The 25,265-nt window shown below is 36.6% G+C and overlaps 2 protein-coding genes across 4 annotated transcripts in view; one reads left to right on the forward strand and one right to left on the reverse strand.

Moving 5' to 3' along the window:
- The window catches only part of LOC123321548 (neurotrimin-like), a 652,977-nt gene that overhangs the window by 374,798 nt on the left and 252,914 nt on the right, over positions 1-25,265 (reverse strand). The window lies entirely within an intron of this gene.
- On the forward strand, positions 21,376-23,524 carry LOC123321551. Its single transcript, XM_044909216.1, has 3 exons — positions 21,376-21,472; positions 21,529-21,812; positions 23,351-23,524. The coding sequence occupies exons 1-3, from the start codon at positions 21,456-21,458 to the stop codon at positions 23,359-23,361; spliced, it is 312 nt and encodes a 103-aa protein (XP_044765151.1). The 5' UTR covers positions 21,376-21,455; the 3' UTR covers positions 23,362-23,524.

Here is a 25,265-nt window from a genome sequence, read left to right on the forward strand (position 1 = left end):
ACGGGACTTTGGAAGGTGACTCCGGCATCGCAAAAACTTAACAGAACATAAACATATGGCTGGATAATGAATGGTTCAGTACTAAGTTCATCAGATTAGATGCATCAAGTCACTTTTGAGAGATTCATAATTGTTGTATCGTGCAATTAAGGGTGAATCATCCCATTTTTACGAAGATTATTGGAATGTTCAAATAATAAGATTATGATGCCCAATGTGAAAAAATTCGTGAATAATTCCGATGAATTTTCCTGGTGAGGTTTTGAAGTATTATTCTACTTTTTACACTTGTGCCCTTAGACTCTGCCGTCAGTTGGTATCGAAATGAGCCATTTCATAAAACCGTGTAAGTTACTAAAAATAATGAGAACCATTCGGCAATTCTAAGTTTCAATTTTCGTTACCACGGAAATATCTAACGAGCCAATATCCTAAACGAAACCACATGGTCGAATCAGGAGATAAGTTTTTTCCCACTGCCTTGCAATAATTCAGCTAACCAACGGTCTAGGGTCTCATTAGGATCTATTTCAGTAATTATTTTCGAATTTGAAAATTCGTGGCTATATTGGACTATGTATATGTACTGGTAAAAGGGGAATTAAGCCCAGTTGAATTTTGTCGACGTTTCGGACATTTATTGATTGATCACATACAAAACAATTGGGTTGTCCTTAATCATGACTAGAAAGCAGCAGATGTTAAAATGAAATCTTATTTATGGATACAAACATAAATACCTAATTCATTTGAATTATTTGAAATTAAAAACATACATATGATCGTCAACCCGTTTCGATCATCAACAAAACTTGTAGTTATGATGGAAATTTAAAAAGACTAAAAATATCTTTCCTCTGTAATATCTAAAACATATTAATAACTACACATTGAACGACATTGACACACGTCAACTGAAGATAGATGACTGACAATTATTGATCGTGTTCAAAAACATTCTACACATCTAATTGTACCTACTTATTATATTTACAGTGTGAACAATCGTCAAATAACATTTTCAATGCCCAACTTAATCCTTAAGTACATATCTCACACAATCAAAGAGTAAAATAATTTTGGACATACACATATGAAGAGAAGGACAATTATAGTCGGTGGTCAATAAATTGGGTAAAATGGTGACAAGTGTTAATTATTGCAGGAGGCTCAACAACAGTGTTCTTACCTTTTGTTCTTATATTTGTTCATAAGGATGTTGTAAATTCTACTTAAATTTTGGGTATCAGTTCTTTTATTAATAGTATCATTGGCTTTTATTATTATTATTATTATTAACATTTGAATAAGAGGGGAGGCAAGGGCCTATAATCCCTCAAGACAAAAAAAAAAAAAAATCATGCACTTAAATGTGATACAACAGTAAAAAAAAAACATCAAAAACAATTAACAGAAATTACAATCAACACCTCAGTCCATCCAGGCGGTTCTTGAAGGCATTCACACTTGGCGCACTAACGACGCGACTCGGAAGGGAATTCCACCTGTCAAAGATCCTGTTACAGAGGAAATGCTGTCTCTGCGAAGTCCGATACTTCTCATGGTACAACTTCAACGAATGGCCTCGCAAATTGCCGGTGTTGAAAGTGAAAAGATGTCGCAAGTCGCATCCGAAGAGGCCGTGCAAGGCCCTATAAGTTATGATGAGGTCACCTCGCTCACGACGGTCCATAAAAGACCGGAGACCAAATAGACGGAGCCTATCATCATAACAGGGACGCACCCTACCGTACGGCAAACGCGTCGCACTTCTCTGAACCAACTCAAGTCGCTCCCGATCTCTTACCAACGAAGGCGTCCATACCGGACCAGCAAACTCCATAAGAGGGCGAACGTAAGTGGTGTAAAGGATTTTAGCCATTTATATGTATCATTTCACTGATGGTACGTTTTCTGTAATTAGTTTCAGAATCTTCGATGGTGAAATCTTTGAAATTGAATATATGACCGGTATTGATGTGATGTTCGACTAAAGCCGTTTTATTGTTGTCATCTTTCGACGAATGTGTGTTGCAACTGTATATATGCTGTTCAATTCTATTAGAGAGAAGCTTTTTGGTTTGACCTATATATGAACTATTGCAACCGGAACATGGTATCTTATATATAACGTTGGATTGTTTTCCTATAGGGAATGGATCTTTAAGTTTAGTATAGAAGTTTTTCAGAGTGTTTTTGTTACAGCAGGCTAAGATGCAATTATGTTTCCTTGTTATGGTATTAATTCTTTCCGTGAGACCTCTTAAGTATGGAAAACTGCAATAAACTTTACTAGATTCTTCATTATCATTCGTACTAATCGTGGACTTGGGGCGAGATTGCAGGTGTTGGATGATCAACCTTCTAATTAAACTAGCAGGATAGTTATTAAGCCTCAATATAGAAGTGATCTTGTTGTGAATTTCTTGGTGGAATATAGGGTCACTTAGTGTGAAAGCCCTATATATTAAATTTTTAGCTGTTCCTATCCTTTGGTTGAGAGAATGTTGAGAATGGTAATTAATGACCCTATTCGAACTTGTGGGTTTAGTATACCATTTTGTAATCAATGATCCATCTTGCTGTTTTGTAATAATTAAGTCCAGAAATGGAATACTTTTATTTACTGATTTTTCAATTGTGAATTGCAGTCTTTTATCATAGCTATTGAATGCTTGTAATACAAACTCAGTTTTGTCTTCCGGAACTGTGTCATCAACGTTCAGTTTTAGCAACGGAATTCTGAAAGGAAATTTATTTACCGTCTTATTAATCAAAGTGAACATTGCTAAATTCACCAGAATTGGACTTGCTGGGTTACCCACCGCTGTGCCATCGAGTTTTATATAAAATTCACCATTGAATGTAAAATAACTCGACTCAAAAAGATGAGTGATTAAACCAATTATCACTTCACGAGGAAATTCTGTATATGCTTGGATCATATGTATGTTTCTAATTTCAAATAATTCATATGAATTAGGTATTTATGTTTGTATCCATAAGTAAGATTTCATTTTAACATCTGCTGCTTTCTAGTCATGATTAAGGACAACCCAATTGTTTTGTATGTGATCAAACAATAAATGTCCGAAACGTCGACAAAATTCAACTGGGCCTAATTCCCCTTTTACCAGTACATATACATAGTCCAATATAGCCACGAATTTTCAAATTCAATATTATCAAGAATGGACATGAATCATCCCACTAATTGTAATTGTTTTCAATTTTTTTTTCAACTTTGTCATTTTGAATCCATAGATCTGTTATTTCTGAACCAGGTCTCCCTATGCTTTTTTGAATTTGAAATTTCTTACCCCTTATGCTCCGTACCCCGCTTTTTTTTCAAATAGGAAAATGTGGATCGTGATATACAGCATGCCAAAAAATTAATATATTCCTACTTGAAAAAAACAACAGAGGGGTGTGGAGCAACAGAGGGTGAAAATTTTCAAATTCTAAAAAGGTTAGGGAGACCTGCTTTAGAAATTACAAATCCATGGATTCGTGGATTTCCATCAATAATAATCAGTAAATGAATAATGGTCTGATTTCAGTACTCTCCAATCACAAATTGAATATTATTTCGTAATTTTTTAATGAAAAAACGGCACAATCATATAACCTTTCATTGGATGTATCACAATCCATATATTCACATTTGAAAAATGAAGTAGAGGGGCGTAAGGGGTGAGAAATTCAAATTCAAAAAAGCATACGATAAATTGCTTTGAAATAAAAAATTGACGGGTACCAAGGTTTTTCTTAATAATTCTTCGTTCAAGAATTATTGACGAGTTTTTGGCACGTATACGTATCCTCTTCCGAAAGGAGAGTTAACTCGTCAGTTTTTCAACTTTGCAATACTTGATTACTGGTAGTTGATTTTAAGCTTTGAATTGTTGTAACTTACCATGAAGAATGTCGGCAATATCAAATAACTTAAATTTCAATAGGTTTTCAATCTATAAAGTCCTCAGCTTTCTCATCTTTTATAGATAAGAGTTTTTTTCACTCATAAAAAATGAAAAGAACAGAATTATGAAGGTCATTTTTGAAGTAAGCATTGAGTTGAATTGAACCCTCAATTTTTTTACGACTCGATGCATTTCCATAAAATTCGAAGGTTCCATTTCCTAGAGTAGCATCAAAAAATTCTAAAATATTTGATATTTCACAGACTGAAATCTGCACAGCGCCAAGTAACCTGTTTCAACATTTCTGAGCATTGGAATGTGCTCGCGAGGGTTAATAATTTCGTGCTTATTATCATTCCTCTATAGCACACTTTTTCTTGAATCTTCTCCACGAACGATAAAAGCAGATGATACCCAACTGAAATCATGCAGTGCGTATGTGTGATGAAAAATTGCCTGCACATTAATCTGTTTGGCTTCTATATGCTTGCAAAGATGACTTCCATGTTCCTACAATTCTAGCCACTACCATTTATCTTAAGTGCATCCGAATTATCATGTTTTATTAAATTATTCTATTCACGGTCGGATAGCCTCGGGTCTTATGGAAGATGAATTTATGGAGCGAATATTGATCTGTTTGAAACTAATCGGATTTATCTATTAAACCTACACCATCAACTACTTAACGTATATTCAATCAATTTGCAGCGGAATTCCTCTCCATATAGCTATTCCGTACTATACACAAATGAAAATAGTGAATAAAAAAGTTCTACGGCTATCATCGAAAGATACATGTCGATTTATTGAGACGATTTTTCCCTGAAATCAATGAAACATATTTTTAAATGAATGAGTTTTTAACAACTTAGTATACATATTTTGCTATGGCAATATGTATATGAAGTGAAAATTATATAATTCAGTTTCTGCAAACTATTATACAAGCAAAAAAACAAAAACTGAAAGAATTTTGGCTTGATTTAGTATTTGCGTTGTGAAAATCTTGAGGGTTGACCTTCAAAGTTCATTTTCATTATTATTTCACTTTTTATCAAGTAATTCATACAGGGTGGCCATTTGAAAACGAAACAGACGAGATTACAGACGAAATAAATTTTTTCGATAGAAATGCTCGGACAGGTCGATTTCTGTTTCGAGGGGGACAACTTAAGATGTAGGTTACGGACGCATAGCGCTTCAAGAAACAAAACTTAACTGATTTCAGCACAGTAATTGTTTTTTCATTTTATGCATTAGTTCTCGAAATATTCTTAACTAAGTATTTGAAAATGAAGTGGTGTTTTCATGGCACTTGTAGTGTTTTTTTGTGAAAAATCGACATTTAGAAAAACTACGGAGTTCTACTTCCATCAGAAATGCTACTGTAGGAATGGTGATGAGTGCAGGTTTCACCACGCTCCTCGGAGAAATTCACGGAATCTGTTCTGGGGCAGATCTGCCAGAGTCCAGGTCAAGATCGTTGGTTCTGCAGAAAGCATCAGGTGATCTTATTTTTTGTATCTGTTTCCTGATTTTTCTCATAGCGTAGAAAATTTTTGATGGGTCGTTTTGTTTTGAGATTTTCTTTTTTGTCTTAAAAAATTTCATTTCAATAAATTGCTTTGAGTAGTACAGTAATTGTATATTAGTTTTTAAAATGTCTGACCATTCGGACTGCGATTCCGTACTGGAAAAAGACGCGTTAGAAATCGCTAATGTCGTGTCCGAACACGATATTCTGAGAGAGGAGAACGCAAGTTCAAGAGCGAGGGTGAATGAGCTAGATAGATGCGTATCTAGCTTAGTGGCTGAGATTGAAAATCTCAGGGAGAGGCTCGAGTTGCAGAGGGGAAATGAGGAAATTCCTTACTCCAAAGCACTCAAACAGAACATTGTTTCCAAAAATGTCCAAGCAGTGACCTCACCGGTTCAAAAACAGAAGATGGAGGTGGTCAAAACCCCTCAAAACAAAATTTCCCCACCCGCCAATTGAGTGAGAAAAGATAGCTCCTCGTCCAATGAAGACTGGAACAAAAAAAGAGTCTTGAAAACCTCAGCCCCACAGAAAACCACTCTAGTGGAGGAGAGAAAAGAAAAAATCCCCCCAGTCACCCTGAGAGGTACGTCAGAATGGACGTCAATTTCAAACGCGTTAATACGAAACGCCATTAACTATAGCAGAGCGGCAACTGTGAAGGACGGAATTAGGATCGTCCCACAAACCCTACAAGATCACCGAAGGATGACTGAATTCCTCCAAAAAATCAACAGAGAGTTTTACACTCCCCAACGAGAGGAGGAGAAGAAAATTTACGCGGTAGTGAGATACCTACCAATAGATGCAGATATTCCTACGATCCTTGAGGACCTCAAGGATGCCAAGAGCAAATGCACATTCCCATGGAGGTGCGTGATATGCTTCGGTAATCACAGCTCCAAGGAGTGTGTCCTTTGTGGAAAACAAGGTCATCCAGCCAGCTACAAGGGATATAGCGAATGGAAATTGGTAACGAAAAAGAGATCGCCAAGATCGAACCAAACCAGCTCGAGGCCAACACAAAATACTCCGAAGCCAGCCCAAAACTCTTCGGAAGTGAAGAAACCGCAGGAAACTGCAACCAAAGCAGTAAAAGAGACGAAGAAACCAGAGAAAAAGACGGAAAAGGCAAAAACCGTCAAAAAAGCCGAAATCGGGAAAGAAATTTCTGGAATCACTGAGGAACTGGATAAGTTCACGGAAAAACTCCTCAGCACGATGATGCAGAATCTGGAGAAAGAGATTGAGAAGAAGATGCAGCAAATTATTAAGAATATTTAATGGCTGATACGACGATAAAGAACAATCTCATAATCGTCTCTTGGAACGTCGAAGGGTTGAGAGCCCGCAGACCCGAATTCGAAGAACTGATTAAAGAGAAGGGACCGGATGTCATAGCTCTCCAAGAAACAAAACTTAACCCCAACGTTCGGATAGCATTTCCCAATTACGATATCTACAGAAATGATAGACCTAACAGCACAGGTGGCGTTGCTATACTGGCTAGAAGGAATATGGATCACCATTTCGACCAAATATTCAATGGTCAAGAAGTAGGAGCAATATCGATTATTGTGAATACCAATCGAGGACAAGTGAAGATTATTTCGACTAAAATGCTACTAGAAGGAAGACACCCGAAAATCATAATTGGTGATCTTAACTGCAAATCGCAGGAATATAGCAGAAGGGTGAAAAATACCAACGGGAGAAGAATGAAGATTTAAGCTGAAAAACTTTATGCAGTTGTGAAAGGACCTGATATACCGACCTACATACCAAGAGTAAATGGACTGACTACCCGATATACTGGACATTGTCGTAATGAAATACATCACTGAAGAAATCAGCATTGAAACAATAGAAGACGGAACCTCAGACCACCCTCCCATATTCCATGGGTTTGTGTCATAGTGGGACATGGCCCAAGAAACGAAGAAGAGACACAAACCAAGGATCGCACAGACTGGGAGAAATATAAGAATCACGGAAATTCCCCAAATAAACACCCGGGATGAATTAGATGAAGCAGTTGAAAAATTGGAAAATCAAATAAAAGAAGCCTATGAAGAAAGCACCAAGAGAATAAGGAAACCAATTCCGAAACATTCACATGGAGATACGCCAAGGGGTATAAAGGAAGAGAAGAAGAAACTGAATAAGCATACTCAGATATTGAAAAATGTTTAACAGAACTGCGTAATAACAGATGGCACCAGAGATTAAGGGATCTGAATACCATAGATCACTCGGCTTGGAAAATGCAAAAACGCATACGACGAGAACGGACAGTTATACCTCCACTGCATGGAGCAAACGGAATGGTATATACGAGACTTGAAAAAGCTGAAGCACTCGCCGACTCAATTGAGAGAGAAGCCAGAAAAAACTACAGAAATGATGGTGACAATGAAGATCTAGAAGAAGAAGTGGAGGCAAACGAAGAACTGATGATGGAACCACCGGAAACCGAAATCATTCCAAAATCGGCTTCACCAACAGAGATCAAAGAGATCATAATGAAATTGAAAAACAGGAAAGCGCCGGGAGTGATGAGGACCGAATACTACCCAAAGAGATGGAAAACTGCACAAATGATAGTTTTCAACAAGTCTGAAAAGGAACGGAAATTTCCTCAAAATTATAGACCAATCAGCCTACTATCAGCACTAGGAAAAATGGTCGAGAGGGTTATCGCTAAAAGGCTGAATGAGGAAACAGAAATGTTGAAGATAATTCCAACCGAACAATTTGGATTTCGACGAGAACATTCGACTGAACTCCAATTGCTACGGCTCATAGAATACGTCACCGAAGGAATGCAGACCAAACAGGCCACAGGATTAGTTCTGATGGATATCGAGAGAGCTTTTGATAGAAAGCCCAACCTACAAGATGAGAAAAGCAGGATATTCGACCAAGCTGTACAAAATTATAAGGAACTATCTGAGGAATAGAAACTTTTATGTGAAGATAGGAGGAGCAATCTCTCAAACCAGACAATTGGAGCAGGAGTGCCTCAAGGATCTGTACTTGGACCTCTGCTTTACGTAATATACGTTCATGATATCCTGAAGAATGCTAGAAATATGCTCACCTTGTGTGCAAAAGATCAACAAACCTCACTATGAAGAACAAAATCGAAAAATGAATAATAATTGACAATCAACATCAAACAATTAATAAACCCTCACGATGAAGAAAACTAAAAATAAACTCTAATTTATCATTATTATTAATTATCCAAAGATGCGCGCAACCTTCCTGAAAAAAATTCTACAAATCCTTATATATAGAAAAGAATTTGATATGAAAACCAACTTAAATCAATCCCCTAAACTATGAAATTCTCTTCAAAATCGAACACCTGGTTCGGGAAAGACAAACATTCAAACAAACAAACGGACTTTCACATTTATAATATTAGTACGGATTATTAAAATATATATGTGTCAGTTCTCTTGGCTGGCCAGCCCTATTTTGATGTCAGACCAGTAAGGCATTGTTTTTTGGCATATCAGCAGAGCAGAGTAATTTCGAGCGAAAGTTCAGATGCACGTAGAATCGATAGGTAACCTAAAATGGAAAAAATCTTCGGTCAGGCATATCGTCATTGTTTTTCCGCACGTGTGAAAAATATCGAACTCCAAATTTTTTGATTGCGTTGATGCTGACTTTTGTGATACTGCAGGACAATATCTATCAGGTTCGCTAATTGATCTTTGAAAAAATAGGTCTGTTGCTTTCGTAATGAAACCTGCATGCTGCTTGTACAAAATATAGGCAGATTTTGCTGAAATTACTAGTCACATCAATGTATTCAAAACAATATATACGGAAAGATGTCCCACATTCAGAACATCCTATATGCTCAAACTTCTGAGACGAATATCAACTTTCATTTTGTAGTCACGTGCGTGATATATACATTTACTATAGTAGAGTTCGGAAAAACAGAAATGTTTCATCCTTCCCATGTTGAATCTCCGAGCGGGAAAATGAAGTCTTGGATAAATGAGGATAGTTTCAGAATCTACTTTATTAGCTCTTTGATCAAGTCTGCTACCCGAGTCTTTCATACCAATCACAGGAAACCGATAAATTATTCCGAATTTGAAAGCAAGAATAATGCGGTGAGCTTGTATCAGATTAGGAATATTTTTATTTCTGCGGAATGGAATAGCAATATTGGAAAGCTCATTCTTGCGACAAAATTTTGAATGAACGAGAAGTAGTTGATGGTGTAGGATTAATGAGTGAATCCGATTAGAATTAGCAAACGAATCGATAATCCGGCTTCATAATTTTATCCTTTATAAGACTGGGGAATATTCGACCAGAAACTCAATACTTCCATGAAACAGATTCATCTACTAAAATTGTTTCCTTGTCGTAAAGTTCAAACAGCCGAAAGAAAACCTGAATAAAATTGAAGCTGTGCATAATCGAATCACTTATGGAAGACCATGGTTTGGGATATACTACTCCACAAGTCTTGTTACCACTTAAATATGATTCGATCAACCATATTTATTTAATTAATGAATCACATTTTATGAGGAAGCAAGAGTTTAAATAGAAATTGATCAAGGGAATTTACATATTGAGGTATTAGAGAAATACACTGACAGTATTTCAAACAGTTATCGATTTTGGTTTTATATCATCATTGGGCTTCCTGATCAATATGCAGCAATGCACAAAATGTTATACGCAACACGTACATGAACGAAATACGAAAGCTTTACGAAACCAATTTTACTCACGAAGAAACACCAAATTATCAGCATCGAATGAGCAGGTGACTCTCATATTCCCAATGAGATTAGGTCAAAGTTCATACTCATCTGCTGAGTAGTATGAGATCTCTTAAATATAAAAAAAATCAAGAACAATTTCGAGAACTCATTGCTGAACATGTTATTGTACTCTGATTGAATACATGAATTAAATTTGACGAGGTGATGGGCTTGAGAATTGACCAGATAATCACAAGAACCAGCACGGACGGAATCTTCAGTTTTCTGATTTCAAGCAGAGAGTAATGGATATATCACAAGGAACTCTATTCACAAGGAACTCTATTCACAAGGATCCTGTTGTTTTACGGATAGCTCCAGAACCAAACAAGGCTTTGGAGCCATAGTCTACAGTCGTAGACCGCTGACCGAACTGAGTGTTAGTCTGGGCAGGTTGTCGACAGCATTTCATGCTGAAACTTTCGGCTCAACCTATGCGCCAACCATCTGCTTGACATACATAGGTTGGACGGGTGGGTCAATAAAAATAGTCAAGCTACCATCATATCTCTTGCAGCTTACGCACAGGTATTTGAATGCAGATCCAACCTCTCCAAATTGGGAAGTCACAACAAATTATTTGGGTGCCGCCACTCAAGCTTCCCAGGCAACGAGTTATCGGATGCTCTATCCAAAGAAAGTGCAACCTCAGGGTTTACTGGCTCAGAACCAACTATAGTAATTTCTAATTCCTTCATCAAGGAACGAAAGATAAGCTGCCATCTCAGTGTCTTCCAGTCTAGATACCAATCAATGGCTAGGATTTTCTAGAACCAATCTGAGATCAAAAATGGCGGTCTTTACGGACTAAGAGCTTCCTCACACAAACTCAGCATCATCAATGAATCACTCTGCCTAGACGAGGACGGAACGATTGAGCACATCTTCTGTGACTGCCTGGCGGTAGACAGGGTCAGACTTGGAGTCTTTGGCTGTCCCAAGCAGTTTGTTGGCTCCGACCAACACGCCCAACAATCTGTAGATGTAGATGTCCTGCAGATATTTCTGCTTTCTAAGATATTAATTTCATTTCATCCATTTCATCAGTAATTAATTTTATTTACAGTTGCCCAGAAGACAGTGCATATTCGTTGACAATGAACTTTTGAAACACCTGTCCACTTCGTGAAATCTTTACCTAGACCAAAGTCTCTAAAATAAATTATCTTCCACAGGCAGAAAATATTTCAGATTCTAATTTAAAATTGTTTTAGAATTGTGTTTTTGGTGGAATTTGTTGGAGCGACTAGAGGATTCTGTTCCTACGCCTTAATGATGATTCATTCGCTTATAATTTGTTCTATGTAAGTTAATATTGTCCTTTGATTATAGATTATTTTGAATAGTCTTCTGGGTTCGTCTCGAAGAAATAAATGAATTAATGAATAAATAAATTGAAACTCAAAGAAACCATCCTTTGAGGATTCATTCATTCATTGTTGCATCACGATACCAGGAATAAATCTAAAATACAATACAATACAACAATTATTATCGAGACACCTATGGCGCAAATATTGAAAAGTAAAGGCGCTAACACGCAGCCTTGTTTTATTCCAGTGTTGGAGAAATGGTCGGTTGTAGAGCCATTATGCTGTATTCTAGCGGTATTGTTGGTATGAAGGCTTTTTTTCACACACTGCTTAGAATTTTTCGGGTACTCCAAGGCGTCCCATGATTTTCCATAGCGCTCTCCGATTCACTGAGTGGAAGGCCTTACTTAAATCGATGTAGGCTGTATAGATCCTAGATTGTTGTTCACGGGCCTTCTCTTGCAGCTATCGCAGTGTGAAAATTAGGTCCACCGTACCTCGATTTGGTCGAAAGCCGCACTGGGATTCACGTAAAAGCTTTTCTAAGAGTGGAATCAGACGATTAGCCATAATCTTTCAGAGAATTTTGCCGGCCACGCTAAGCAACGATATGCCCCTGTAATTGTTGCAAGTTGACGTATCGCCTTTGTTCTTATAGAGGATGATAACTAAAGCGTCTCTGAAGTATTGTGGCACATCTCCTTGTTCCCAGATCTTGCGGAATAGTGCTAGGAGACTATTGACAATGTCTTCATCCAGGGCTTTGAATATCTCCTTTGGAACGCCGTCTAGACCTGGTGATTTATCATTATTCATATTTTTTATCGCACTTAAGATTTCAGACATTGAGATTTCGTCATCAAGCGATGTAATCGAACTATACGCGGGGATCCAGTCTAAAATGGATAAATATATATATATAAGCGTTATTTTGAATCAAGACCTGCGAGTAATGCTCCTTCCATCTTTCGAGAATTTTTCTATCATCAGTTAGTATAGCTCAATGAGCATCTCCTATAGAAAAGCTAGCTTTTCTGCTTGGACCATACACAGTTTCAATAGCTTAGAAAAAACGCCTCTAGTCATTATTATCGGCGTAAGCTTGTACCCAGCGAGCACAAAAACATCTCAGAGATGTTAAAAGTAAGAGATTTCGAGACATTGAACATCCACTGCGATGTTCTGTTTATACATGAATAGAACTTTTATAGAACAGCCAATGTCCGCCGCAGGCGGCTATTATATGGATGTTCCTGGGATGTCACAAAAAGAACTACTCAGAAGTTTTTTTGATAGACTTTTCATGTACACAATAGAACATTTCTAAAGCGCTTTGCGCACACGAAATCGCTGTTTGTAAGACTTTATACGAAATTCTTTTGTGAGGCCTTTTTTCTTTCATTTGAATGTTTGAGGATACCACATTCAATTTTAAATGAACTACAAAGTTTTTAAATGAAATACAGAATACTATATAAGGATAAAAATATTTTAATGATACTTCAACAGGTACAAAAGGAAAAGAAATCACATTTCACATAAAGAATTGAACAACAAAAAACAATCGATAAATATTATACTACAGAAAGGGAGAATAAACAAAAAAATATATCACATTCAATAAAACAAACATAAATAACCAAAAAGAAATATCACATTTAACATAAAAAAAAAACAGAAATAATAGAAAACAAACTGATTATGATTTTAGATGTACCGAAAGGGAAAATGAAAAAAAATTTATGAAAAATGTATTTTCCCTTCTTTATCGTCCCTGCTCCTCTGCCTAATATGCCTTAACCAATCTTTGGCATAGAGTTCGAATACTTTCCTAGTGATTTGGAATTTTTTATGGATCACATCTACAAAATAAAAACAATTCAAACAATTAATTCACAAAATATATGAAGGTTAAGATGATTTTTTCCGATTAAAATAACAGAGAAAATAGCTGCATGAAAGGATCTGGTTGTATAGCTCCTGACCAGGTTGATTTGCGAAACGATTTTATTTATTTAATTATTTGTACTGGTATTTAAAGATACAATACAACAATTTAAAGGAGTTTTCAAAAACAAGAACTTTTCTGGGACAATTTGAATTATTTTGTGATTCACAAGTGATGAATGATTATTTTCATCGTCGGAAGAGTAATCTTACAAAATATTCTGGGAATTATCAACGGCAGAGATAGATTATCGAAATATGTTGAAATCCTCGATGATATGGCTTTAAACTTTATAAAGTTATTTCTTGAATAATTATAATAACCTTCCATATACCATTCGATTATTCCAACCAAAATACAATGATCCCTTATACCTAGTCCCAAATACACAAATAATATATAAACCACGCAGCGTGGATTCTTTTGAGGTTTATATGTATGTTTTTGGACATTATACTATACATTTAATTCATGTAATACTTACTTATTAATTGTATTTGGTTACTATGAAGAGATCGATCCTAAATTCACAATCAAAACCAACACAGAAGTAGTTAATATTATACAAATCACCAATCAACTTTCAACTCCGAACAGTCCACAGTCCAAACTACGAAGAAAGTGGAAATGGCGGCAAAATGCGACGCCAAGAGAAGATATCCACACGTTAACATTATTTTCAACACGACAGTACCTCTCAGTAGGTAGACGAAGAAATGCCACAGATGGCACAGATCAGAACAAATAAAGATTTCCAATAGCCTTTGGAGACCTCTTTGGGAAGTGCATATAACGTTTCAAAGAAACATCCTCATGCCAACATTTTCGAAACATCCCAAAACATCCCAGGGATGTTTGTGCTCGCTGGGTATTTCCCTAGCTTTTTCTTTCCACCCTTGATTTTTTTTATTTCTTGACGTACCTCGCGTTTTATGCTTATAAGACTCTTTTGGGCTGCAACATCGCTAGTTAATTGCCGTTTTCATCGCTTTGTGTTTTGCCCCAAAAAAAGTTGCGATATGAGTTTCGCTGTCGGCGAACCAGTCTGGGGATTTTCGAGAGCGTTCTGTGCCCAGTATTTCTTTCGATGTATTTGTAAGAGATGACTTGAAGCGGAGCCAATGACTCATTGTCGTCGTTATAATCCGGTGGTGTTAGGCTATCTTTGACGGCAGCTGTGAATTTTTCTTTTGTAGAAGGGTTTTTTATTTGGAGATTTGAAGGCGTTCTCTTAGATACTTTGGCTTGCATTGGTATTTTGGGAGCATTGAGATTTTACTTTGATGAAGCCAACGACTAGATAGATAGATGGATAGATATACAGGCTTATTTGAAATCAATAAATCAAGTGACAAAAGAAATATAAAATGAAACGGTGTCAAAGAGACACACTATTTAGTAACTTAAATATTCAGCCAATCCGTGAGGCTCCAGATTCTGTGTTTTAATTTAAAATTGCTTGTGATTTTCTATGATTTTTATTCTGATTATGAGGTAATTTGTTGAATATTTTTATACACATGCAGTAAGGATATCTTTGAGTTAATGATAATCCATTCTTTGGGTGAATGATGTTGAAATTTTTAGTGTTTGAATATAATAGAATGAAATATCTTCATTCACCAATAATAATTGTTGATAAAATAATGAAGATGGGAAATGTCATACAAGAAAAAAAATAACAATACAGAGGAGACCTTTTTTCGAAAACATTTGAAGTTATCATTTTGACGGATTTGGTTGGTAGTTTGTTATATAGTTTTAGGCATATATATGTACAATTTGTTGCTGTCAGGGATAATGCATGCAGCCGGTGAACAAAAAATTGGTGTCGAATCTTGTATGAATCGCTTTTCCCAAGTTTGTCGAAGAGGTTTTTATTTTAGAACAGAAACTGCAGCCATCTAAAGATGTAGATGCCATCTTCTGGGTGTAAAAAACCATTTTCACATGTTGATTATTCCCCCACAAAATGACACCATAACACTATAGCTCATCACCGACTGAAAGTAGGAGAAATATATTGATTGCAAGAATTCCAAGCTGAGCTCCGATCTCAACAGCCATAATACAAACACTGTCTGGCTTAATCTTCTGCACAATTCATCAACATGCTCTGTTCACTCAAGATGTTCATCAAGGTGGATATCCAGAAACTTGGTTGTTGTTCGAGGAGAGATAATTTCTCCTGATAATGTGAGCTGTTGTTCTGCTTAGTTTATGCGAAAAGAAGAACAATTCTGTCTTATCTACATTGAGATGAAAGTTATTTAGTGTGCACCATGATTGTACAGATTGGTGAGTATATTCAAGGAGGCCCTGAAGATCTTCACGGTTTTTTCCGCGTATGTTCCAGTCGTCAGCAAAGTTGATGAATGATGGTTGAGCTTACATTCGAGATCTATCATTTCTTTCTCTGAAAGTGGAGAGTATATTTCTGAGGATATTAGGAATGTCATTTATATAAAAAAACAAAAAGCAGTGGATCAAGCACCCTGCTCTGTATCACACCTAGCTCAATAAATGAATCTACGGATGTGTAATCAAGAGAGACATGCTGAGATCGTCCCCTGAGATATCACTTAAAGAACGTATGCCATATGTCTTAAGTTCCTCGAGTAAAATCGTATGATTAACTGAATCGAATGCCTTCGAAAAATCTAAGAAGACTCCGAGCATCTATTCATTCATTCATCTTCAAACCCTCAGTTATCATCTCCACTAGGTCGTAAATCGCTGTCTCGGTGCTTACGAGTCTTATCGGTCTGTAGTTATTGATATCATTTGTATAATTCTTCTTGTGGACAGGTTTCAAGAAAGCTATCTTGAGCATATTCAGGATATGACTTGATGATTGAGAAATCCAAGAGATGCTGCTTCTATTACTCTCGTTGGTATGCCATCATAACCGGCTCTTGTTTTATTCGTTTGTTATTGACTACGAGTTCGATTTCTATGTCAGTTACCCCGAATATAAAAAAAGAATGATCCAGGCGAGTAACAGTATTCAATGTTTCTGACACATAGGACTGTTGATGTTGGTTTGCCGAGTTTCGAAATAGAAAGCCAAAATCTTCTACTAGTTGCTGGGGCGTGTTAATATTGCCGAATTCAGGTTTTTTTTTGCTTACTCTTGCTCTACTTTGCCTACTCTCTCAAAGTGCAATATCGTATAAGTTTTTGAATTTTTTGCATAAATCAAGAAATAATGGATTAGTACAAGCCACACTAAAAACTGAATCAAGCTGTTTTTTGATATTTTTCGAATGTTTGAATGAAACCAGTTGGGCTGAATGATTAGAAAGATGATTATTTTCACAGTGACTCGAAGCGCAAACAATATTAGTAATCACGTTTTCAATACATGCTTCTTTCCTGAAAATGAATATTAAAATCACCAGCAATAAAAAGAGGGAATGTTTTTGTTTATTAGTATTTGCATCACTGGATGGTGGCGATGATCAATAAATTGAAATAACTACTACTTATTGTTGATATTAATCATTATAGCAATCGTTATAATTTAGAATTGTATTATTTTGAAGAAATTCCACTATATTTCGATACAAGTACAACAAGCATTAATGGATTTACAAGCTATAAAACCTTCAAATATTCAAATGCTTCTCAACTTACCACCACAACACTCTCTAAAACCTATATTCATAAGCAGTCTTGAGGTGCGTACAGACATAGAACAAAACATCGTATCGTAACCCCGTCGCGTAATAGGTCATTCCAATCTGTTGTCAGATAGACGTCAAAATAAGATTGTGGACAAGCAAAGGTGTTGTGTACGTAGATATAACACATAATCTACGAACATTGAAATAGCATAATTTTTGTTTAAAGTTTGCTGGTGATGTTAAATTCACGTTAGTAATAGTAATTAAAGGATTCAATATCTTGGGCAAGTTACACAGTACTTTAGCAGAAAGTGAATAATTATGCCATTTTTGTGCTGTACTGTTGGGTGTGGAGACAGAGGAAATGGAGACTGATAGTGCTGTCGTATTTCTGGAGGAATTTCTGTTTTTTAGCATAAAAAGCTTTACATAGAGACAACTCTGGCTTCATATAAATGACTTGAAGAGGAGACAACAAAATGTTAGGATGCTATTATAAGGAGAGTTGACTTATACCGGTTATATTTTTATACTCATTATATTTATGCTGTTTATTTTATTACAAGTTGTATTTTGCACCAATTATATTTTCATACTGCTCCTGCTTTATAAGTATGGTGAATACACCACGAAAGTATTCTTCAAATGAGAAATATCCCTTGTAATGACACGTTTGCTTGTCCTTCATAATTTTTGTGAGGTAAGAAGGTTGGAGTTGCCTATAAGTCTGAACGACACTGCTTAACAGCTCAACACGTAACACGTGACATTAGTGATGCCCATGCACGTTTTTTTTTTTAAAGCAGGCGGAATCTACGACCGTGAAAACACGGGGCTCTATCTATGGCCCAGAGGCACCCATTTCTAGGGAACATTGTGGGGTTTCTCACTCTCCTTAATTCGCGACCCACTAAACCTAACCTGCTTTTTTATTGGTTCCGGGCATTTGCCTGTAAACCATTTATCCCTTGGTCGGTTAATTTCTTCTTGCACATTGTCATGCTAGGTTGTTCATGTTCGTCCATTTCGGATATCTCTTTTTAGTATAGCTTTAATAAGTTTCTGTACTCATTTTAATCTCTCCTATATTGATCTCGCGGTCTCCTTTTGCAATATCTCATTCTTCCTCTATCTTCCTCCAGGTCGTAATCCACTAGTCTCCTGTGTTCTTCGTTTGGATGTTTCGAATAACTTTTCAGCCTTCCTCTTCATGAATTCGGTGATGGTTTCCCACTTCAAATCTCGATATATCTGTTTGTTCCTGACAAACCAAGGCGCATCTATGGCACATCGTAGTAGCTTGTTTTTGTGTTGCCTGAATTCTTTGTATATGGCTCTTTGCCGCGAATCCCCAAGCACCTGATCCATAAGTCAGTTGCAGTCTAGCAACGGCTTTGATTATTTTCAATTTGGTCTCATTTGACATGTGGCTCTTTCTACCTATCAGCGGGTAGAGCATATTCATCGCTGCCTTGGTTTTGTCAACGGCTTGTTTGATATGGCTTCTCCAAGTTAGACCTTTGTCTACTTTAACTACCTAAATATTTCACTTCGTTTTTCCATTCGATTTCTTCTTCATCTACCTCTAGATTTGTTGTAGTTCTCAGTTTCCTTTTTTGCAGTAATATCGCTTGGCTCTTTCGTCCGTTGTGCTTTATTTTCCATTTAATACACCAGTCATTTATTTCATCTATAGCTTCTTGTAATTTTCCTTGTATGATTTCTGGCTTGCGATGTCGCATTGCGATTCCGGTTTCGTCGGCATATAGTGTCAGCATAGTCCTTGGAGATTTTGGTATATCGTGAATATATATGTTATACAGTGACGGCCCAAGTACTGATCCTTGAGGCACCCCTGCTTCCATATATCTGGTTGTGGACTTTTCTCCTTCCACTTTCACGTAGAATCTTCTGCTCCTCAAATAATTCCTAATCAACTTGCACAGTTTGATTGAATATCCAGCGTATCTCATTTTGTAAATCAATCCTTCATGCCATACTCTGTCGAATGCTCTGGCGACATCTAGTAGTACAAGACCAGTTGCTTGTTTATTTTGGAATCCTTCTGTTATGTATTCTGTGAGTCGCAGTAATTGCTGTTCTGTTGAGTGATCTCTTCTGAATCGAAATTGCTCTGCTGGAATGAGATTCAGATTTTCAGTTTCTTCTGTAAGCCTCCTAGCTATTACTTTTTCTACTACTTTTCCCAGGGGGGACAATAAACGCACGAAACCAACGACACGAGACTTCGCTCGTCTTGTCTCGCCAATAAGACAAGTCTCGTCTCCTGTGCTCTTTTCTCGTATGTATGACATAAATAAACTGCATTGAGAGTATTCAGAGAAGGTTTCTCAGGTTAATGAGTTATAAGTGCAGTTTCCGCCTCACACCTGGAAATCCTGAAAGTTATAACATCAGACTCAAATTTTTCAATATGATCAGCCTTGAAGATCGCAGAAAGATGAATGACATTATATTTTTCATCAAGCTCCTTAATTTTGATCCTCAAAATAGGCCCGGCCCGGCCTCGTCTGCCCCCCCTCTGAGGGGCCGCCACTGATACAAACATTTATATTCGATGTAACGGCCCACTGTATAGTGGGAAAATGACCCTCACAACTATGGTCAGCAGAACCATCAAGGACGAAGTACAACCCATAAACGGTTCGATGAAGGAAAGTTTAGAAAATACAGTGTATTACTAATTTTATTCAGAGAAAAATAATCTTCAATAATTTTAACTGTGGGTGGTATGCATCAGCATTACCTTAATAACCATATAAGCAATTTTTTTCACTATTTGCGATGGATAATGATCTAGTTGAATTACGACGCAGTAGATAGGTGAATAGTTCTGAAATAAAGTCTTTTGCAAAACTTCGTGGCGATCGTCCAGAAATATGAAAAAATTCTCATGAAAACTTCGTTATCAAGAACTATTTGCCATAGGAAGATGATCGTCGAATTCCAGATGATTTTGCGAAAAAGTTATTTCGCATCAGTGCTCAACTCAATCGGATCTAATCTTTAGAAAAAATTCAAAACCTTTTTCTTTGATCAACCAGGACGATAGAGTCCTGGAGGACCGCTTTGTTGATTATTTCAAAAACCGCTCAAAAGCTCTCGACTGTCGGTGCTTTTTCCGTTATATTCAAGTGTTACTATAAAATACAATGATGGATACAGCAATTAGCATATCCGCCCAATTTTTCAAGAGAACCTTCTCAAAATGAATGTACCGAGGTGTTTTTATACCTTTGTCTTTCCACTGCTTCTTTACTATTTACTTCTATATGGAATTATGCAAGATTAGAGGAATTAATTATTTACATGGAAGTAACAAGAAAAGTGCAAGAGAAACAGCAGGTTTCAAGGTATTATTTGAAGAATAACTCATTTTACTTTCGAACTCAACGGTACAAAGTACACAAAGCTAAAACGGCTCCACTCTGTCAACATTCCTGGCGCGTAAGATGAAGCCAAGCAAAACTGCGAACGTGACTTCGAATAAACTCTGTTCGGTAAATATTAGTTGCGTCTTTGAATTCTGCACCTGTATGCTCGCCAGTTTCACATTTCGTTCAGTCTGGTCTGGCATATACGAGGTCTTACTGGAATTTGGGATAGTATGTCATAAATTGAAAAATCCTTGCACAGAGTTCCATTCAAATAGACACAGAACAGTCTCAAGTCTACAATTTTTTTTTCATTCGAACACATAAGTCTGAAACATAAGTAGGTGGAGCATCTAAAAACAATTCCCCTCTGACCTATCCCTCACCAAGTAGATAAAAAATAATTATTGATTTTATTGATATTGTTTTGATGGGTGTTTTGCAATCTCGCAGAGCCTGGACCTCTCCAAGTATATAGACTTCGTTTATGCAATATATAACATGTGTTTGTTACCACCATATTGTAATCTTGGCAAAATTCGAACAGTCTTCACGCCGCTCATTACCTTGTCCCAAGCCAATATTCCCCCATCAAGTGCGATCTGCCTCACTTTTAGTTTGCACTTTCTGTATATGTTTATCTTTTTTGATTGCAGCTGCAAGCTCCTCAAAGCTAACAGGTGCAAACCAAAAAGCTCTGAGGAGCTTGCAGCTGGCATTTCTACGGTACTGAAAATGTTTGTTAATTGGTGTCGCAACACATGCGGTGGTCAATATTGAAAAGACTGGTTAGAAATCAGTTTTTGTTGAATCATAAGGCTATCTATTCTAATGATGACAGGCCAAAATACAAGACTGTTCGGATATTTTCTGATCATAGCTTGAGTGTTTTCAGATCAAATTTTCTCGATATGGATTTCGATGAACTATATGATTGCGTCATAACCTCAACCCTTGTCGTTGTTTAAATAAATAAATAAATAAATATGATTGCGTTGATGTAAATGAGTGCTTTCGAATATTTTTAGATAAAGTGCAATCTCTAATGAGAGAGTGTTTTCCTTTCAGAAAGATAGCATGTCGAGGAAATGTTGATAAACGATGGATCACTGATGAGATCAAAATGGCTAGCGTAAGATTGAAAGATATATACTGGTTACATGCTAATATCAGATCGTCTGATTCACTCGAAATGTACAGGAGAGCCAAAGTAGATTATAATTTGTTGCTTCGTAGAAGCAAATGTCAGTACTATAGCGGATATATAAGTGAGTTCAATAATAAACATAGAGCAATTTGGAACATTGTCAATTATGAGACTGGTCGTAAGTTCAGGGGTGGATCTGGTATCATTCTTAACTTGGAGGGTTCCCTCTGTTCTGAACCAAAATTGATAGCTGAAGCTTTCGGAGATTACTTCTCTAACCTTCCTAGCTCTCGGCTGTATGATCATTATGGTAGCTCTGTTTCAACAGAGTGTACAACATGCCCCATGTCACCGAACACCTTTTATTTCTACCCAGTTCTCGCATTAGAAGTCTCGGACGTAATACGGGGAATGAAAAATAAGAAGAGTACTGGAAATGATTACATATCCAGCCGTTTATTAAAGTCTTCTATAGAAATGTTTTCCGAGCATATTGCCCATCTTATCAACCTGTCAGTTTCAAACGGTACCTTTCCATCCCTTCTAAAAACTGCAGTAGTTATCCCGGTATTGAAAAAGAAAGCCGACGTTCATAATACTACTAACTATCGACCGATATCTTTGTTGAGTGTAATCTCCAAGGTTATTGAAAATATCGTGCGGAAAAGAGTTGCCACTTTTTTGGACAAGTTCGATCTTGTCTCTAATGCTCAACATGGATTCAGGACCGGCCGTTCTACTGAGACAGCAGCTTTCGAGTTCATCGAGTTCGTCCATAAGAATCTAGACGAAGGTCGCTTTGTTGTAGGACTGTTTTTTGATCTTTCCTGTGCCTTTGACGTTCTTTCCATCAGTTTTATGAGAGAAAAATTCTATAACTTGGGATTTCGAGGTACATTCCTTGATTGGTTGATAAGTTTCATATCTGGAAGGTCTATGAAAGTAAAAGTCGATGATGTTCATAGCCAAAATTATAATTTAAAATCCGGAGTTCCCCAAGGATCGGTATTGGGCCCACTTCTTTTCATCCTCTTCATCAACGACCTGCCTGATTACTTGAGGTCTGTATTGTTGTTGATTTTTGCGGATGACTTTTCCGTAGCTATTTCTGCTTCGGACGCATCCCAGCTTGTTAGCATCTGTCAGGATCTCATTAATAATTTTAGTGCTTGGTGTCGTAAAAACGCGTTACTCCTGAACGTAGAGAAAACAAAAATCATTTATTTCGGAAACAAAGCAGCTGAAGGAGAGCTAACGATCAGCTGCTTAGGCTCTACAATTAGGTCGGACGAGTCCACTAAGTTTTTGGGTATATACATTGATGAACATCTCAGATGGAGCTATCATATTGACATCCTATGTAAAAAACTAAATTCATCATTTTACGCCATTTATCGGGTGAAACATTGCTTTTCAAGTGAATATCTTATGAACCTATACTACTGCCTTGTATATAGCCACATATCATATAATATTTTGTTATGGGGTGTTTCATCGGATGTAAATAGAGTCTTTGTTTCTCAAAAGAGGGTGTTGCGGATGATATATGGTGTTAACTCAAGATCCTCTTGCAAACCTATCTTTACTTATAATTGCATATTAACTGTACCCTGTATCTACATCTATAAGTCGCTGATCTTAATTAGACAAAAATTTCAGAGTATGGATAAATTACCTAGTCACCACTCTTACAATACACGGAACGTAGAAGTTTTAACTCTTCCTAAACACAAAACAGCAAGATATGAACGTTCACCCACTTATCAGGGCATAAAAATCTATAATAAATTACCAGCTTGTTTCAAATCCTTAAGTTTAATCCGTTTCAAGAAAGCCATTAGATCTCTGTTAAGTCGTAAGGCTTATTACAGTATTAATGAATACATATGTGATCAGCAACTTGATTCAATGTAATATTTGTATTTATATTATTGTGTCCTTTTCTTGTAGTAATTTTAAGTTGTATCATGATATGATATAATAATGAATTTGTAGCTATTTTTTTCTGACTTGTCCCATACATTTATATATGTCTTAAGGGATTAATAAATACTTACTTACTTACTTACTTACTTACTTACTTACTTACTTATCTCTTCAACCTCAATTGACTGTACTAAAAATCTTGGAATTCAGATCGATAGATTTTTGCATTGGAATGAAGATATAGATATGATTTAGGAAAAATTAAACAGTGCCTAGTATGCTCTGAACAAAATCCAAAACTTATTTCCTCTCCAGTCACTCCTGGATATATACTGACTTGCCTACCCACATTTGTCATACAATATTCAATAGGGTGGTGCATCTGATCTAGATATAGTTCTTGTGTGCCGGAAAAGGTTAATTAGAAAAATCTTTAGGAAACATGCACAGGCCCGCTGTCGATCTCATTTCACATCGACTAAAATTTTGAAAGTTGCATGTTCGCATATATACAGGTGCCTCCTTCACGTGAAGTCTAACGAAGGATCTTTCAAGAAGCTGTCAAATTGTCATCAATATTCAACGAGGAATGGAAATATTGTGTCCACACATAGAACAGCTTAGTTTGAACACTCGCCTCTATAACAAAGTCTAAGCTACAATAGCAGGTATAAAAAATCTGAACATTATTCAATTCAAGTGAATCATTGAAATGATATTATCGAGCAAAGTTTATTACACGGTATCTGAATATTTGTGTTATTCTCATTGATTTCTCTACTCTAACCAGGCAGTAGCGACAATTGTGCTCTCGTTTTTCATCGTTCTTGCAAGAATATTGTGGATTTGGTAAATTGACGTGACGTGACTCAATCCACATTCTGAATTTCAGATCATTGCATTGCAATCTGTGCTCCTAAGCCACCATATTCTTGCAAAATTTCCAGAAGTGGCCACTGTCTCGTTAGAGTACTGTAATAATAGAGAGTTGAAGTGCTGCCATGAACGTAAACATTAACGTTATAATTGACATCTACGCATGCTCATTCGTCAGTTTTTAACGTTAACGTTAGCGTCAGCTTTACGGCCTACGTAAACTAGCGGTCTCCCACGTATACCTTAAACATCGACGTACGTTAACCGAACGTTAAACGAGTAGCACCGATGACTTGCGAATGGCCGAATTTTGACTGTTGAATGCAATTCTGAATAACCTCAAACGGTCATTGTTTACATTTCCCTTGTATTTTCTCAAAATGAATGAAAGTTATAGGAAATCAGCATTGATTTTATAGTTATCAAAAGGATTAAGTTATGAAACTTCGTTATCAGAATACATTCAGTAAGGAAAAGGCTGAAACTCCACTGCGATTCTCATGTCTCTAACACTTAAACATTTCATTGATAATAAAATACTTCCAAGTGGAAAATTCTTTTTATTATTCATATAATCATTAGAACATCAATATTCCAAATATTATTCCTGCTGTCGAGGCTCAATATTAGATATTAGATAAAAAAGAGTTCCAACAAAACGAAATCAAATTACAAATTGATAGGTTATGTTTAACGTCTGACGTTTCATGGTGGCAGCACTTCCACCCAAATTTCATTACAACACGTAAACGTAATATTTGACATTATTTGT

The sequence above is a fragment of the Coccinella septempunctata genome, chromosome X (assembly GCF_907165205.1).
Source record: "Coccinella septempunctata chromosome X, icCocSept1.1, whole genome shotgun sequence".
Taxonomy (NCBI): Eukaryota; Metazoa; Arthropoda; class Insecta; order Coleoptera; family Coccinellidae; genus Coccinella; species Coccinella septempunctata.